The sequence below is a fragment of the Rhinolophus hipposideros genome (genome assembly GCF_964194185.1).
Source record: "Rhinolophus hipposideros genome assembly, chromosome: 1".
Taxonomy (NCBI): domain Eukaryota; kingdom Metazoa; phylum Chordata; class Mammalia; order Chiroptera; family Rhinolophidae; genus Rhinolophus; species Rhinolophus hipposideros.
In genome coordinates, this window is record NC_138047.1 from 31,131,775 (window position 1) to 31,149,108 (window position 17,334).

General features: G+C 33.8%; 1 protein-coding gene across 4 annotated transcripts in view; it reads left to right on the forward strand.

Annotated features, from left to right (window-relative positions):
* NFXL1 (nuclear transcription factor, X-box binding like 1) overlaps positions 1–17,334 on the forward strand; it is a 49,890-nt gene that overhangs the window by 15,219 nt on the left and 17,337 nt on the right. For all 4 annotated transcript variants that reach the window (XM_081061560.1, XM_081061559.1, XM_081061558.1 and 1 more), the window contains exons 12-17: positions 3,418–3,508; positions 8,404–8,524; positions 8,763–8,922; positions 9,653–9,744; positions 12,803–12,824; positions 13,266–13,406. In XM_081061560.1, the coding sequence (XP_080917686.1) occupies positions 3,418–3,508; positions 8,404–8,524; positions 8,763–8,922; positions 9,653–9,744; positions 12,803–12,824; positions 13,266–13,406 (627 nt within the window). The remainder of the gene's footprint in view (positions 1–3,417; positions 3,509–8,403; positions 8,525–8,762; positions 8,923–9,652; positions 9,745–12,802; positions 12,825–13,265; positions 13,407–17,334) is intronic.

Sequence of the window (17,334 nt, forward strand, 5' to 3'; positions counted from 1 at the left end):
CTGGTAAGATTTCTTGTTCTTAAATCTGTTGAAATATAGTGATTTCAACTTTCTTTTGCTTAGTGTTAACAAGGTATATCTTTTTCCTTCTTTTACTTTTAACTTATTCATATCTTTGTATTTAAAGTAGTTTTCTTATAGATAGCACTTAGATAGTATTTTATTTTACCCAAGCTGAACAGTCTTTGTCATTTAATTCGGATGTAGATCATTTACATTTAATGTATATGTTAATATGGTTGGATTTAATTCTTATCGTTTTACTATTTATTTTTTATTTGCCCACCTGTTCTTTGTTCCTTTCCCCTCTTTTTCTAATTTCCAGTTTATTGATTGTTGTTTTTCATCAATTCCCTTTCAACTCTTTTATTTGACTCTCATACATTTTATACCCATGTATTTTATAAACCCCAAATGCCATGTTTTTGTTTTTTGCTTTAGTCAGGTATCTTTTAAAGAGTTTGAAAAAACAAGAAAAAGTCTTCTTTTATATTTATCACCAAACTCGTTATTTTTGGTGCTTTTCATTTTTTTACATTAACTTAGCTTTCTGTCCTTCTGGTTTCATTTTCTTTCTATCTGAAGGACTTCATTTAACAATTCTTGTAGTGCTTTTCATTATTTCTTTCAACTTTTGTAAAATATCTTTAACCGTTTTTTGTGAAAAATATTTTTACTATGGGATTCTAGTTTGACATTTTTTTCCCCTTTCTTTAAAGGTGTTGCTCCACTATTTTTTATTATAGCTTGCATTTTTTCCAAGAAAGAGTGTGCTGTGATTATCTTTGTACCTTTGTTTGTAATGTGTCTTTTTTTTTTGGCTATTTTTCAAAGATTTTTCTCTTTCTTACCAGTTTTCATCACTTTGTGGTGTTCAATGTTATAGCTTTCTTCATGTTTCTTTCATTTGATTTTTATTAGCTTCTTAGAGCTGTGGGTTTATTGTTTTCATCAGATTTGTGAAGTTTTCAGTCTTTATTTCGTCAAATGTTTTTCCCCTATCTATTGCCTTCTGAGAGTGTAATGATGTGTATTGTATACTACTTGAGGCTCACAGCTTACTGATGCTCTATTTATTATTTAGTGTTTTTTAAAATTTCTGTGTTTTAGTTCATATAGCTTTGTCTTCAAGTTCTTAATTTTCTTTTTCCTTGTCTAATCTGTTTTTTTTTTTTTATCACATCCTGTGTTTATCTCAGACATTATACTTTTTCCTTTTTGAGAGTAAGGTTTTGGTGGTTTTTTTTTTTTTTTTATATCTTCCATGTCTGTCCTTAGCATGCTAATACTCTATCTTCTTGATATGGATGGACTATACTTATAGTGTCTATTTTAATGTCCTTGTCTACTAATTCTATCATTTGTCATTTCTGGGTTTATTTCTGTTGATTGAGTTTTCTTCTCCTTTTGGGTTTTATCTTCCTGCTTCTTTGCCTGCTGGGTAATTTTTAATTGGTTTCCAGACATTTTGAACTTTACATTTTTGGATGCTTGGTTTTTTTGGTATTTCTTTAAATATTTTTAAGTGTTGTTCTGGGTCAAAGTTAAGTTACTTAGAAATCATTTGGTCCTTTTTTTTATTATTGGGGAATATTGGGGAGCAGTGTGTTTCTGCAGGGCCCATCAGCTCCAAGTCGTTGTCCTTCAATCTAGTTGTGGAGGGCGCAGCTCAGCTCCAAGTCCAGTTGCCATTGTCAATCTTAGTTGCAGGGGGCGCAGCCCACCCTCCCAGGCAGGAATTGAACCGCAACCTTGCTGTTAAGAGCTCGCGCTCTAACTGAGCCATCTGGCTGCCCGTCCAGCAGCTCAGCTGCAGCTCATTGTCTTCAGTCTAGTTGTGGAGGGCACAGATCACTGGCCCATGTGGGAATTGAACCGGCAACACTGTTGTTCAGAGCTCGTGCTCTAATCAACTGAGCCATCCGGCCACCCCCCATTTGGTCCTTTTAAGGCTTGTGTTTTGTTAGGTGTGACCAGATTACCCTTTTATCTAGGGCTAAGTTGGCACCACTGCTGAGTCAATGACTCTTCTAAGTACTCTGCTTGATTCCTGTGTATTAAGAGGTTCTTCCACTCTGGCTATAGTAAACACAAACTGTTTCCAGCATTGAATAATCTCTGGAAATTGTTATCTTCTTCTAGTGGTTCTTTCTCAGGTTTTGGGTAGTTTCCTCTTACACATGTACAGACCAGTACTTGGCCAAATACTTAAGGGGTCTCTCCTGGAATTCTCCAGAGCTTACTAGAAGTGGTATTGCTATCACTTCTCCACAAATTCTAGCCATACACTGGCCTCTCTGAACTATGAATTTTGTCTACTCAATTTGGTAAGACCATTGGACTTTGCTTATGGTCTTTCTCTCTGTGCTGCAGCCTGGAATCTCCTGGCCTAACAGGACTTACTTTGTTTTTCTCCCCTTACGGATTGCTGTCCTGTGCTGCCTAATTGTCTAATGTCCAAAAACTGTACTTAATATATTTTGTCTGATTTTCTAGTTTAAGGCAGGAGAATAAATTTGGTTGTTGTTTCTTCCATCATGGTTGGAATCAGAAATGTCTAAGGGCTTATTCAGGCCATGGACCACGAAACCTTTTTTTCCCACACTTGCCACTAGCAAAGTGAGAGTCACATAGTCTTAGTAAATATTTGTCTAATTGAGTGAACTGTTTTGACTTTTAGTTGCTTTTCAGTCATGTGTATTTTGTTTTGAGCTATTATACTGATACTTGTTCTTAAAGTAGGTTACAACCCTAAGTTTAAGACAATAGTAGTCTGTATTTTCTTTCCAAATTTGAATATATGAAAAGTCAAGGAAAGAGTTAGAATGGAAAGATGGACTTTAAGTAGTAGCCTTTTGTTCATGAATGAAAATTGGACAGGTCATAGACAGCTATGTTTCTCATAGACAGATTGGAAATCAGGGAAATGACAAAATACAACTGAAAGCAAATAACCTATCTCTGCTTTTCTTCTTTAGTTAGTCTCTGATTCCATGGTGCCAAACTAATTTATACATTTAACTGGTTTTATTTTAATTAAAATTTTAAAATAATCAGACTAATTGTTTGCCTGATTTGACTATAAGGTTTGACCAGAACTATTCCTTTGGTTATCAGTCTCTGCATAGCAGATAAGTAGAAATGAAATTATCGTACGGGAGTGTTTTAAATCATAGAATAATTAACTAAAACACAAGAAAATTTAGCTTGATTTCATTAAATTGGGATATTGTCTATTTAAATTTGCAAGTTCTTAATATAGTATATCAGAATAATGTTAATAATCTTGAATATTTTTATTCTTCTATTAAAAAAAGTAATTTTGTTTTCCAGAAGTTCTGTGAATAACTAGTAATGACATTCATGTTATGCATGGTTTTCAAATTACCTGTTCTTTGTATATTGCTTTCTCTTCAGTGTTGTCCTGGGAACTGTCCACCTTGTGATCAAAACTGTGGACGGACTTTAGGATGTAGAAACCATAAGTGTGCATCTGTCTGCCACAGAGGTAAAATTTCACAATAGCTGTAATCTGATGTTTGTATGTACATAATGTTATAGTTTGTAGAAGGCTTTCACATTCATTATCTTACTTCGTCCTCTTAACAACCCTGAGAAGGTAAGGGCAGTTGCCGAGACCATGATTCTATGGGCAAGGAGATTGAAGTTAAAGAGGTTCAGTGACATTCTCAGGTAAATATCTAGGAAAGCAGTATAGCCAAGATTTGAACCCAGGTTTTCTGAATATAAGAGTTTTGTTCTTTCTGTAACACCATGTTTTTTCTTTACTTCCTCCCAACCTTCTCCACACAGTTTTAAAATTAATATGTTCTTAGTTTTTTCAGTTTTATTTTGAGTTTTAGACGTTTATATCTAGTAAGTTAAATCTAGTAAGGGGTTGGATATATCCTAAGTCAGTAGTTCTCAACCTTTTTGGTCTCAAGACCCTTTTATATTATTTTGGGACCCAAAGAGCTTTCGTTAATGTAGGTTTTTTCTTGATATTTGTTGTATTTGAAACTGAAGTAAAATGTAATATTTATTATTTTATTTAAAATAACATTAATAAACCCATTATATCTTAACATAGTAACTTTTTTTGTGAAAAATAACTTTTCTGAAAAAAATTTTAGTGAGAATGATATTGTTTTACATTTTTGCAAATGTCTTTAATGTCTAGCTTAATAGGAGATAACTGGAATTACATATCTATTTCTGCATTCAATCTGTTTTGGTATCATTTGTCATATAGCTTCTGAAAAACTCTATTCTATGCATGTGAGATCTTGCAGACCCTCTGAAAGGGTCTCATTAGTGCCTAAGTTATTAGACATTGAAAACTGAGTTAACTTGACCCATTTGGAGTATGTTGATATGAAATGGAATCTACTAAAAGATGGTATAAAGTAATAGGGAGAGCATGGTCTTAGAGTAAGAGGTCCTGGTTCAAGTCTGGACTCCGCTTCTTAGTGGCCTTATGACCTGGGACAAACTACTGTACTGTTTTGATTGTCTTCTTTTGGGATTACATGCATGTTAGATACCGTAGTTAATGTCTTAATCCTCTTGGAAATTTTGCAAGGTTTGTGGCACTACTGTTTACCATAATAAGGAAACAGGCAAAGAGACTTCTTGGCCCACGGTCACAGAACAAGTTGCAGGGTCAGGATGTGAACCCAACTTGAATGGTATTTCCATTATACCACATTGCCTCCCTGTTAGAAAAAGTGACAGATTCCATTAAACCCATAGACATTTTCCCGAGGATGTTCTCTGATTAGTCAGTGTCTTTAAATTGTGAAGTTTAGAACTAGTGTTTGAGTTCTTACCATTTTATTTCCTTTCATAGTCAATTACATCATTGACCCATTAAATTTAAATTGAATTAACATTCTAAAGTTAATCATTTATTTAATGAGTATTTTTGTGTGTCTGCTAAGTACCAGGCACTGGGATTACATGAGTGAACAATATTGACAAAGTGCCTACTCTTTTTTACTCTCCCTCAGTTAGAATACAAAAATAATTAAATTAATATAGAATATCAGGTGGTACCAATACAGAAAGAAAATTAGAGTGAAATTAAAATGGTGATAGTGGGGATGGTATGTGCTGTTTCATGTTGTGTGATCAGAGGAGGGCTCTGAAAAGATGACGTTTGAGAGAAGTCTTGATCAAGCCATGTGGCAGTGAGTGGACTGGCATTCCAGGCGAGAAAGCAGCGGCTGCCAAGGCCCTGAGACAGGAGCTTGTGAAGTAACTGCAAGGAAGACTGAAGTAGGTTCTCAAGGGGACAAATGGCAGGAGATGAGGTCAGAGAGATGGTAGCATAAAGGATGGCTGGGGAAAGAAGAATGTGTATGATGCTTTCCAGACCATTGGTGAAACACTGGCCTGTAGAAATCCTGACTAGTTGTATGACCATTAAAGAAATTGGATTAGTCGCTGAGAATTTTCTCACCAGGAAAACACCAAGCCTACTTGATTTTTACACATGCTTTTTAACAAATAAACATTTAAGGTATATATAAGTTCAGTCTCCTCAAGCAATTTGAGAGACCATGTTAAAAAGGAATGTGCCCCAACTCATATCATCTGAAAAGTAAAGTAAGAGAAAATTACAGGCCCATCTAACTCATGAACATGTTTGTAAAATATTAAGGTTTTTGCTACTCAAATCCAGCTATCCAGTACTATTAGGTATGTAAAACCTTTATCATAACCAAGTCGGATTTATTCCAATAATGTGTGGTTGGTTTAACATTAGTAAACCTAATGATGTGATTCATCATATTAACAGATTAAAGGACAAATGAGGTTGTCTTAGTAAATGTCTAAAAAACAGCTGATAGAATTCAACATCCATATATGATGGAGACTTAACTAGAAGGGAGCATCATTAACCTGATATGAAATATCTACAAAAAAGTTAGGGCAAGTAACATACTTAGTGGAGAAGTATTAAAAGCGTATTCCCGTCTGACACTTTTTATCCTATATTTATCCTATATTTATAGGATTTGAAACAAATCCTATAAATTCTTCAGTATTCATCTATAAAAGATGGATTCTTAATCTAAAAAAGTTATTATATTTCTTAATAAATCAGCAAATATCTGGTGTTCAAATTTCTTGTCTCATAAATACCTTCATTTTATACTTCAGTTTGTCTGACTCAAAAACCTAATAAGATTGACATGCTGTAATTGGTTGATGTCTCTAAAGTCTATTAATCTCGAATTTCTCTCCATCTTTTTTTTGTTTTTTTTTGTCACTTATTTGTTTAAGAAACTAGGTTGCTTTATTTACTAGGTCAGAGAGTCTGGATTTTGCAGAATGCATCTCTGTGGCATTATCTGACATTTTCGTGTTTATTTCTTACAAATTGTTAGTGGGATCTAGAGGTTTGATAAGACCCAGGTTCAATTTATTTTTATTTTTTTTGACAGTGTTTTTTTTTTTTTTTAAAGAAAGAAGCTTAGCTTCTAACAAAATTTACCTTAATGGAAACTATGCGGAAGACTCTGTTGTACAACTGTCACCATTTTTTAAAATCTACATTATATAAGATACATAGAATCATTATTTCATACCATTTTCCATCATTCTAGACATCTTCATAATTAAAGTTATACTTTAACTCATAGAGAAAGGCTACTAACTACATGTTTGCCCTGTGAATATATGAAAGTTTGATGTATAGTTCTTTTAAGTTCAAGGTCATCTGTTTTTGTGGTTCTGGAATTACTGGCCTAGTATCCATGTTGGTAATTGACTCACTGGCCACTATAGTTACATTCTGTGTGCTGCTTTTTCATTTAAAAGGTGTTATCACTGAAGCTGTTTTAATTTATTTGTCATGTTATACAAGTATCTGTAACAAATTCTCTTGATCAGTAGGAAGACTGTTCAGAAAAATTACCCCTTATTCTCAAGATTTAATTTTAAGAAGAAAAGTGACACAGCAATGTAGTGTGGGAAAAAGGTTATGTTTGATAAATCCCTCTTTGAATTGCTGAAGATGAATGGAATTTATCATTAAGTGTGGAAATTGATATAATATGCAGAATGAGAACGGACTTAAATTAACTTAATAAAATGTGACATCTAGTCATTCTTTTGAAAAGCTCAAAATAAAATTTGATTATGTGGGTCAGGATAACTTGGCTTGCATTGCCATTGAGATAATACTTCACTAGATTATTCTTTGCTCATCGAAACACTAAAGTATAAATTTGGTAATTTGTACAATACATGTATTTTCTCCCTATGGTGTTTTTTACTTTCATTTCCTTTTTCTCTATTTATTATTTGAATCAAAATTCTGTTGTTTGTTTTAAGGAACTATTTTGAAATTTTAGAGCCTTTAACCAGGCTATTTTTTTCATCGTTAATCTGTTTCTTATCAGGTTAATTGCTATTCAATATTTTGTTTGGTTCTGACACCTAGGGAGCAATCTCTTAAGATACTCACTGCTTAGCTGTGAGTATCTAATTCCCTTGTTATTTCATTTCTAATTGGGTACTTTACTGGCAAAAGTAGAGTGGGAAGAAAGCCCTTAAGCTGATATGTGTACCTTGGGGAGAACTTTATGGCCTGTTTAAAAAGGTTTCTTTTATTTTTGTGTCTTTCTACCAACCCATAACGAAAGAGGGTAAAAAGCTGAAACCCAAATAACTTTTCCTTTCGAAATGTTCAGAAGATAAATATTTGGAATTACAGCCTAAAATGAGGGTTTAGAATTTCGTTTTTCACAAAGCATGAGTAATGGAAAATTGACTGTACTTGTTAATAACCTGATGAGAGAAGTTACTCTTATTGAGGAATTAATCTAAAAGCAATGTACTTGAATATAAGTTATGTGTGAAGATAAGCCAAAGAGATTATTGTTAACATTAGATTTTCCAAAGACTTAAATACATTTTTCTTGTGTAGTTTTGAACGAGTAATGTGTTAAATTTGTTATTTAGAACTTTTAGCAAATTTTAAATAAACTTTAAGTACAAGCATAGATACAGAAAAGTGTACACAAAAGTATACAGCTTGAAGAAGTTTTACAAACTGAACATAACCGTTTAACTAGAACTCAGAGCATTACACAGAACGTTACCAGCATTTCCAAAACCCTCCTTGTATCCTTTGTAACCATCATCCTGGTTTGAACATTATAGATTGGTTTTTTCTGTTTACTTTATGTAAATGGAATCATATACCACGTATGCTTAGTATCTGGCTTCTTTTGCTCAATGTTATGTGTTTGAAATTCATTCAAATATTGTAGTTTCTTCATTCTCATTGTTGTGTCCCATGGAACAAATATACTAAATTTATTGGTTTTATTGTTGATGGGTGTTTGGGTAGTTAAGTAAATTTCTTGTTAAGTTTCCCACTTTTGTTTTCAGGTAGTTGCTATCCCTGCCCAGAAACCGTAGATGTGAAGTGCAATTGCGGTAATACAAAGGTGACAGTCCCCTGTGGCCGAGAACGCACCACAAGACCACCCAAGTGCAAAGAGCAATGCAGGTTAGTATGAAGCTTTGCACAAACTTACACCTGTGTCTTAGGAATTTAAATTTATATTGATTTTTAATGTTAGTATTTTTAGTTTTGCTTTAATGTTTTAAAATATTAATATTCACAATATGCTCGTTCTATATGGAATCAGACAATACCTAAACAGATAATTGCATTTTAGATATATTTATATAATTAGTTCTGAAGTGATCAAAAGTAATTTAAAAAATTGTACTTTATGATTTAGTCGACCACCAACTTGCCATCATACAAGTCAAGAAAAACATCGCTGTCACTTTGGCTCTTGTCCTCCATGTCATCAACCTTGCCAAAAAGTTTTGGAGAAATGTGGTCACTTGTGTCCTGCTCCATGTCATGATCAAGCATTAATAAAGCAAACTGGCAGGGTAAGGGAACAATATTATTAAGAGATAGTGCATTATTGTGGGTCATATTTTCTTAACTTTACTTAGTCATTCAACAAGCAATATGTACTTACTGGGTATTAAGCACTGTAGTAGTAGCTGGGGTAGAAGGTAAATAAGACTTGGTCTTTTGTCATAAGAAGTTCATAATATAGAAAAGTAGAGTAATCAAACAAATGTTTGAAAATACAGTGTGATAGTCATGTTATAATCCAGATATAGATAAATTTGGCAGTCTTCCTTCACATATGTGATTTAGGATTATAGAGATCTCCTGGTTTCCTCAAAGATTCATTCACATTTTCAGCAAATATTGATTGAGCCCTTACTATGTATTAAGCATTCTTCTAGGTGCTGAGGAGACAACAGTGAACCAAATGGAGATTACTTTCTACTGGTGGAAATTGGAATTTATAATTCTGTGTCTTACTCTCCCTTTGGCTCATGAGAAGAGAAGGAGGCTATACTGCCTTTGTTCTGCCATCTAAAAACTGGAGTCAGCCTCAATTTTTAATATCAAATGTGTGTGGAGGGGAGCAATCAGATAAAATACAGATGGAAAAGAATATTTCAGTAAGCGTAATTTGTTGATCACTTAAAAAAAATTCAACCTGCTTGAGTGGAGGATACATGAAACTATTTTCTTAGAGTCTTATAATGGCCATGTGATTTTATCCCTGTGACTTAACGTTGGTATGTCGTTCACTTGTAGCACCAGCCTACAGGCCCTTGGGAACAGCCTTCGGAGCCAGCATTTATTCAGACCGCATTACCTTGTCCTCCATGCCAAGTTCCTATTCCTACGTAAGTATTAGAATTTTAACATTTAAAAAATATTTTGACATAGTTTAAAGTATATGTTAAGTCATCTTTTTCTATTTTCTTTGTTCCATTCATCATTTTAGGCCTAGGCTGTAAACTAGTTCCCTGTCTTCAGCTTCATTCTTTTCCAAATATATTTTCCATACTGCTTCAAAACTTCTTCTATAATTTTTTTTTGAGTCTTTAGTTTGATACCCTTCTTAGCTTCCATAGCAACTTGTGCTTACAATTACAATAATACATCCAAGAGATCATCATCTGTTAGTGTTCCTGATTCCCATGCTAGTCTGTAAGCGATTTGAGGACAACGGAAAGCCATGATTCAGATAAGGCAAACTTGAAGGAGAGTATTTAAGGGAAACACTGAAAATGAAAGGAGGTAGTTTCCTGGATCGGCCCGGAAATGACCTGGACTGAGTTTTAAGGAGTCAAATGTAGGGTAATAGGGAATCGTGGAAAGGTTCGTACTTCAGTAGAGGTTATGGAATACAGGGGGAAGGGAACCGTAGAACTAAGAAGCAACATAAAATTAGAAAAGGGACTGTTGTCAACAACTAAAGTTACAATTGGTATGAATATTGGTATGTCTTATGTATTAGTCTTTTAAAGAGAGGGTTCTTGGGTTTTTTTACATTTAAAGCTCTCACTCCTGTTTTGTCCTTCCACAACTTTCCTCTCAGTTTAAATAGCATGTATATTTTTATACATTGGTGATGTAGTCAATTTGGGAGACAAAGTGTTAGTGGGAGCTATATCCATGAATAGGGTAATTCTGTAGATTTAGTGGAGGGGGAAGTGTAGTTAACACAGAGGTTCTTTCTGTACATACGCAATTAGTAATCATTAGAGACGGTTCTTTTACTAAGGACTTGTAGGTCATGAAGGACCAAGTTGTCTGAAATACTTCTAACTAGGTTTAGTAGTTATTAATGATTATCATTGACTTAAATTTTTCCTTTAGGGGAAACAGAGGAAAAAACATTGATATTTGATTCATAGGCACAAAAGTTGACATATTGCAGTCAATTACTTAATCTTTATAGGAATTCCTTAATCTTTATAGGAAGATTTTTTTTTATAGGAAGATTACTTAACATACATGTCATACAGAAGAGTTTCACTGCCCTAACAATGCACCATGTATGCCTGTTCATCCCTTGCCTCCCTCCCCCTCAATCCTTTGTGCAACCACTGATCTTTTTACTGTCTTTATAAGTTTTGCCTTTTCCAGAATGTCGTATAGGTAGAATCATACAGTACATAGCCCTTGGAGACTGACCTCTTTCACTTAGAAATACACATTTAAGTTTCAGGTCTTTTCATGGCTTGAGAGCTCATCTTTTTATCATTCATTAATATTCCATTGTATAGATGTACCACAGTTTGTTTATCCATTCACCTATTGAAGGACATTATGGTTGCTTCCCAGTTTTGGGAATTGTGAATAAAGCCGCTATAGACATTCATGTGCAGGTTTTTGAATGGTCATGTTTTCAACTCATTGGGTAAATACAGAGGGTGCCAAAAAAATGTATGCACATTTAGAAAGGAAAAAACTGTATTAAAATTATAATACTCAATTTATACCAATAATAAAAAGATGAATGCAAGTCATGTGTATACATCTTTTTGGCATCCCCGGTGTTTAGGAGTGCAGTTGCTGGATCATGCGGTCAGCCTTTGTTTAGCTTTGTAAGAAACTGCCGAATTGTCTAACAAAGTGGCTGTACCATTTTGCATTCTCACCAGCAGTGAATGAGAGTTCCTATTTCTCTACATCCTTGCCTGCATCTGCTATTGTCAGTGTTTTGGATTTTAGCCATTCTAATAGGTGTGTAGTAGTGTCTCCTTGTTTTAATTGGCAGCTCTAATGACACACGGTATTGAGCATCCTTTCATATGCTTATTTGGTGAAGTTTCCGTTCTCTGTTCAGATCTTGCTCATTTTTTAATTGGTTGGTTTGATTTATTGTTGAGTTTCAAGAGTTCTTTTTATATTATGTATGCAAGTTACCAGATGTGTGCTTTCCAAATATTTTCTCCCATTCTGTGGCTTCTCTTTTCATTTTGGTGTTTTCATTTAATACTATTTGAGTGTTCTTCACAGAGAAGATGTTTTTGGTTTAATGAAGTCCAACTTAACCATTTTTCTTCCATGGTTCTTGCTTTTGGTATTGGATTTAAAAAGTTGTCACCAAACCTAAGGTCATCTAGATTTTCTCCTGTTTAAAGTTTTGCATTTTACGTTTCGGGCTGTGATACATTTTGAGTTAGTTATTATAAAAGGTATAACGTCCCTCTGGATTTTTTTCTGTGCAAATGTCCCTTTGTTCCAACACCAACCATTTGTTGAAGACTATCTTTTCTACTTTGTCAAAGATCAATGAACTGATTTGCATGGGTGTATTCTGGGCTTTCAGTTCTGTTCCATTGATCTATTTGTCTGTTCTTTCACCAAATACCATTGTAGCTTTCTAGGAAGGCTTGAAGTTGGGTGGTATCAGTCCTCTGACTTTGTACTTCTGTAGTATTGGGTTGGCTGTTCTGGGTTTTTTATCTTTCCTTATAAAGCTTAGAATCAGTTTGTTGATATTCACAAAATAACTTGCTGGGATTTTGATTGGAATGATGTTGAATATAGATCAAGTTGGGAAGAAATGACATCTTAACAATATTGCACTTTTCTGTGAGAAAACATGAAACCTCTCCATTTATTTAGGACTTTGATTTATCCTGAGTGTTGTATAATTTTCCTCATGTGGATCTTGTATATATTTTGTTAGATTTATACCTAAGTGTTTTTTGTGTGTGTGCTACTATAAATGTATGTTTCCAATTGTTCATTGCTGATATATGGGAAAGCAATTGGTTTTGTACTTTAACTTTGTATCCTGCAGCCTTTCTATAATCACTTATTATTTCCATATGTGTTTTTTTTTAATTCTTAATAAAACAAATTAGTAGAGTTAGCATTTTTTCTTTAGGTATTCTTTTTGAAGAATTTATAATTTTTTCATTTCATTTTATGTTTTTTTTGCAGGCAATGTCTTGGGAAGCACGAGGTGAGTTAGAGGTACAAGTTTTAAATAAAGCTTGTAATCTATACCTCTTCTATACTGGGATTGTTAGAAATAACAAAGTATTGTTATTTTAATGTTATAAAGCCAAGAGTTTGTCTACTAATTTTAAAAGTATATATGTAGTGCTTTTATTTGAGAATTAGTCTATAAATATGCATTTATTACAGAATCATTGAATTTCCTTTATAGGAATAGAATGTTTTTCTTCTTGACATTGACTTTTTTGGATTCTTTTGATAGGTTACTTTGGTTTTAATAAGAACTATTATTAGTGAAAGTGTGTTAGACCTTTGTGAAACTTGTCCTCAAATGATAATAGTCATTTGGAAACATGAGTTCCGAAGGAGAGAGGGAGGGAGGGAGAGAGAGATTGAGAGATTGAGAGAGAGTCTGATTTTCTTTTCTTTTCTTTTTTCTTCAAAGGTGAGCCCACTACCATGCCATGCTGTAGGACCCTATTCTTGTAAGAGAGTTTGTGGACGAACCTTAGATTGTCAGAATCATGCATGTATGAAAGAATGCCACAAAGTAACTGAAATTGGTGCCTGCACTGGCAAAAACAAGGTAATGTTCTTAGGTTGGATGCATATATGTTTGTATAGTTCTGAATTTAGTCTAGAGCATTTGCTCCCAGATATTTTTTAAACCTGACATATGTGATAGATGATATCCACAATTTTAATAAATTCCCAATCTTTTGTTGGAAGTAAATAGCCTCACAGGTATGGGGTATATGATTTGTGGGTAACATTCAGTAAAAGCGTTTTTTTACAAGTATATGGGAAATCAACTATTCAAAGATTTCTAAAAATTGCCATTTTACAAAGAAAAACAAATGGGGTTAATCAACTTTTAAATAATATTAAATTTTATTTTAAAAGTAATTCATGTTTTTTCTCAGATTTCCACTTTATAGGGAATCATAACAATAGCAAGTGTGTTTAATAAGGAATAAGACAAAAATTTTAAACTTCGTGTTTATTACTAAGTAACATTAAATTTACATATGTTTAAATTATTAATATGAATTGTGTTATTGAGAATTTACCTTGCATTGTTAGTTTTAATTATAATGATTTAAAACCACATTGACTACTGTAGTTAAGGGATAGCTGCTATATGGCTTTCCTCCTCTACGTTTTCACAGCATCAAATGAGTCAGAAAAAACTCATTTTAAGAGCTGATATGACAGTGATTGCGGAATTCTCTTTGAGTATCTCACCATAACTTCCTGAGCAGTGGATGTGGCAAAATATGGGTATTAAGTTATGTGCAATTTTTCTGAATATAGCATATGTTCATTCCTATGTCTCACTCGCGGAAGGCTACTACAATGCAAGTGAGTGAACATTATATTACTCTATTTATATGTTAAAAATGAAATAATTCAGAAACTTAAAAAAAAAATTCCTTACCATAACACCTCCATTGAGACCCATTGGAGAAAGGCTTCTAGATGATATCTCTTGACCTAAATGCCTCTGGAATTTTTAGTGCAGTTTCTGCCTTGAGTTGTAGCACAAGCCTATGACACAGCAGGTGTTTAATAAATGTTTATTGAATTGACTGGAATCAAAGCTCTTTTGCCTGTTAGCTCTGCTCTGGGCTTCTTCCTTGACCTTACCTACAGATCTCAGTCTCATCAAGGCTATTCTTTTGTGCAATGGCTCTGATTGCTGCCATTAGCAGTAAATATTCCTGTTGGCTATAGTGAGTGGAACTGTGGTTGATGGGAAAGGTGTGAGGCTGATGGCAACTGAAATGGTGTATATTTCCCAGGCAAACATGGGATCAAATATGTTTTGAGTGATGGAAAGAAGAAGTAGAGTAATGAGGATAGTCTTTTCTCTTTGGAGAAAACTCTTGTCACCAAAACTAAAAAAAAAAAAAAAAAAAATATATAGATATATATACACACACACACACACACACACACATATGACCACTCACACACATTTCTCTATAATTATGTGTTTTGTAGACCCCTGCCACTCCTGTGTTGTCTGCAGACATGCAGCACTGGCAACAGCCGGAGTCTTGTTAGATGTGCAAAATCCTAGGCTCCACCTCAGCATTTTAACAAGATTCCCAAGTGATTGGTGATGCACAAAATGTTTTCAAATGCTGCTAAAGGCAATGTGATGTGTCAAGTTTTACTGACTTTTTAAAAAAAGAATTTCATTGTAATCATTGAACTTGCTAAGAGATTAGAACTTAATTATTCCAACCACAAAAAGAAAGGATAATTCTGTAATGTAATAGAGGTTCTAATTATTGCTATAATGGCAATCATATTATAATATATAAAATGTATGAAATTAACATGTTGAACACCTTGAATTTAGGCAGTGTCAAATGTATTTCAATAAAATGAGAAAAAAAGTTTTACTCACCAAGATTAGCTTTCCAATTTGTGATAAGAACCCAAATGTTTATTTTGTTTTCCTGCTCATCATCCCATCACTTACAATTAGGATTGCTCACCTCCCTGGATTTCCAGAAAGTCAGATGAATCAGAAAAAGCTCATTTTAAAAGCTTATATGACTGATTGGGGAATTATTGTGGATTATCCCAGTATTGCTCCCTCGGTTAAAACTTCTGTTTTCTCTTTCTTTTTTAAAAATGAGAACTGCATAAGTGAGATATTTGACAGCAAGACTTGCTGTGTTTCCTAATTAGGGTATTGGAAGTGAACCAAGAAGATAGTTTAGCAAGTACAGATTCAGTGATTTTGTTTGTTTGTTTGTTTTAGTAGCTGAAAGGAGCCTCATCTGATCAGTGTGATTCTTGTGTTGCAGATAGGGAAACTGAAGCTTGTCAAGTAGGTTTGTCCATAATGCTATCAGAAAGTAGCAATTCAGAAAGTAGTATCCCCAATGTCGTAGCTCCCAGCCCAGGGTGCTATCCTACTCGCAGTATTTAAATGGATGTTATTGCAGATGTACCACATAGCCATACAGAAACAAATGAAATAAACTGTGTGTGTTATCTTTGGTTATGTTTGGAAATTTTGTAATGCATTGCCCGTCCTTCTCCTAGTCTTTCCCATTTCAGAAAGTTATATTTCTATTCACCTAGTTCTGCAGATCAGAGACATAGGACCATTGCTTGATTTCTTTCTTAACTTCATTGTCCTTGTCTCACAGCAAATCTTGTTAGGTTTATCTTTAAAACAGATCCTGAATCTGACCATTTCTCATAACCTTTACCACTAACTTCCTCATCTAAGCCACTACCACCTCTTACCTAGATTTCTGCAATATTTTCCCATCTAACCTTTCTACCTTCACTTTTGTCACATTACATCAGCCAGATTCATCTTTTAAAAATGTAAGTCATGTGTCATCTCCCTGCTCAAAACCCATTAGTAGTTGTTAGTCATTCTAAGAATAAAATACAAAGGCCTTAACGATGGCCTATATGGCTTTATAGTGATCTAACTCCTGAGTACCTTTCCCACCTCTTCACTCATCACTCTTGCTGGCTCACTTCCGCTTCTTGCTATTTCATAAGGATTCCAATTTTGTTCTTACCTCAGAGCCTTTGCGCTTATTATGCCTTTTCTCTGTAACTCTACGTTCTTATGGCTCTTATTTAACTCAGTTTCTGTTCAAATCTGAACATTTTCAGAAGGCTTCCTTGTTGCTGTATTGTTCTCTCTTATCCTGCTTTATCTTTTTTTTCAGAATGTTTATGAAGACATTCTGTTATGTTCTTTATCTCCCCCACTTAAATGGCAGTTCCTTAGGCCAGGGATCTCTTCCATCTTGCATATTCCCAGTGTATGGAACAATGCCTGGCACATAAATGCTGAATAACTATTTATGGAATAAATGAATATACTTTTTAAAATAAAAAAATATAATTTTTTTTGTGGAAGAATTTTCATAATATGAAACTTTTTCTTTTTAATCCTACATTTAGAATTTTATTGATACAACTCTTATAATCATGTCTGTACTTAGGTATGATAATAAAAAATGTTTAACCTTTAAGACTTAGTAGCCATATCTGTAGCTTTCATTTTATCTCATGTATGACATGTGAAAATAAACAGTACCCTGTAATAAAAATCTTTAACCTTCTTTAGTAGATAGATACTATTTAAATTATTAAATTACTAGAGCAGAGAGGTGACTTGTTAAGTTACAACTGAAATACATTTATTTGTACTAAGTGTAATTTAGTTTTGGCTTATTGAAGTTCATTAAAAATAAATTAAACTGCTGGTCATTCTCCTGTTTTTCCTCTACTCGTGTTCCTTTTTGGCAAGATAAGATGACTATCTCCGAACATTGAATGCTTTGGGAATTTTTATTTATGTCTTAAGAGTGTATTGATTTCTTTAGTTTGATGATGACGGTGCTTGTTAGGTGAAAATGAATTGATAGTTTTTACTCTGTTTTTCCTGCCACTGACTATGCTTTAGGAAGTAATGTACATTTTTAGTAGAGATATTTCGTGTAATAAGTCCATTTTAAAGCTTAGGC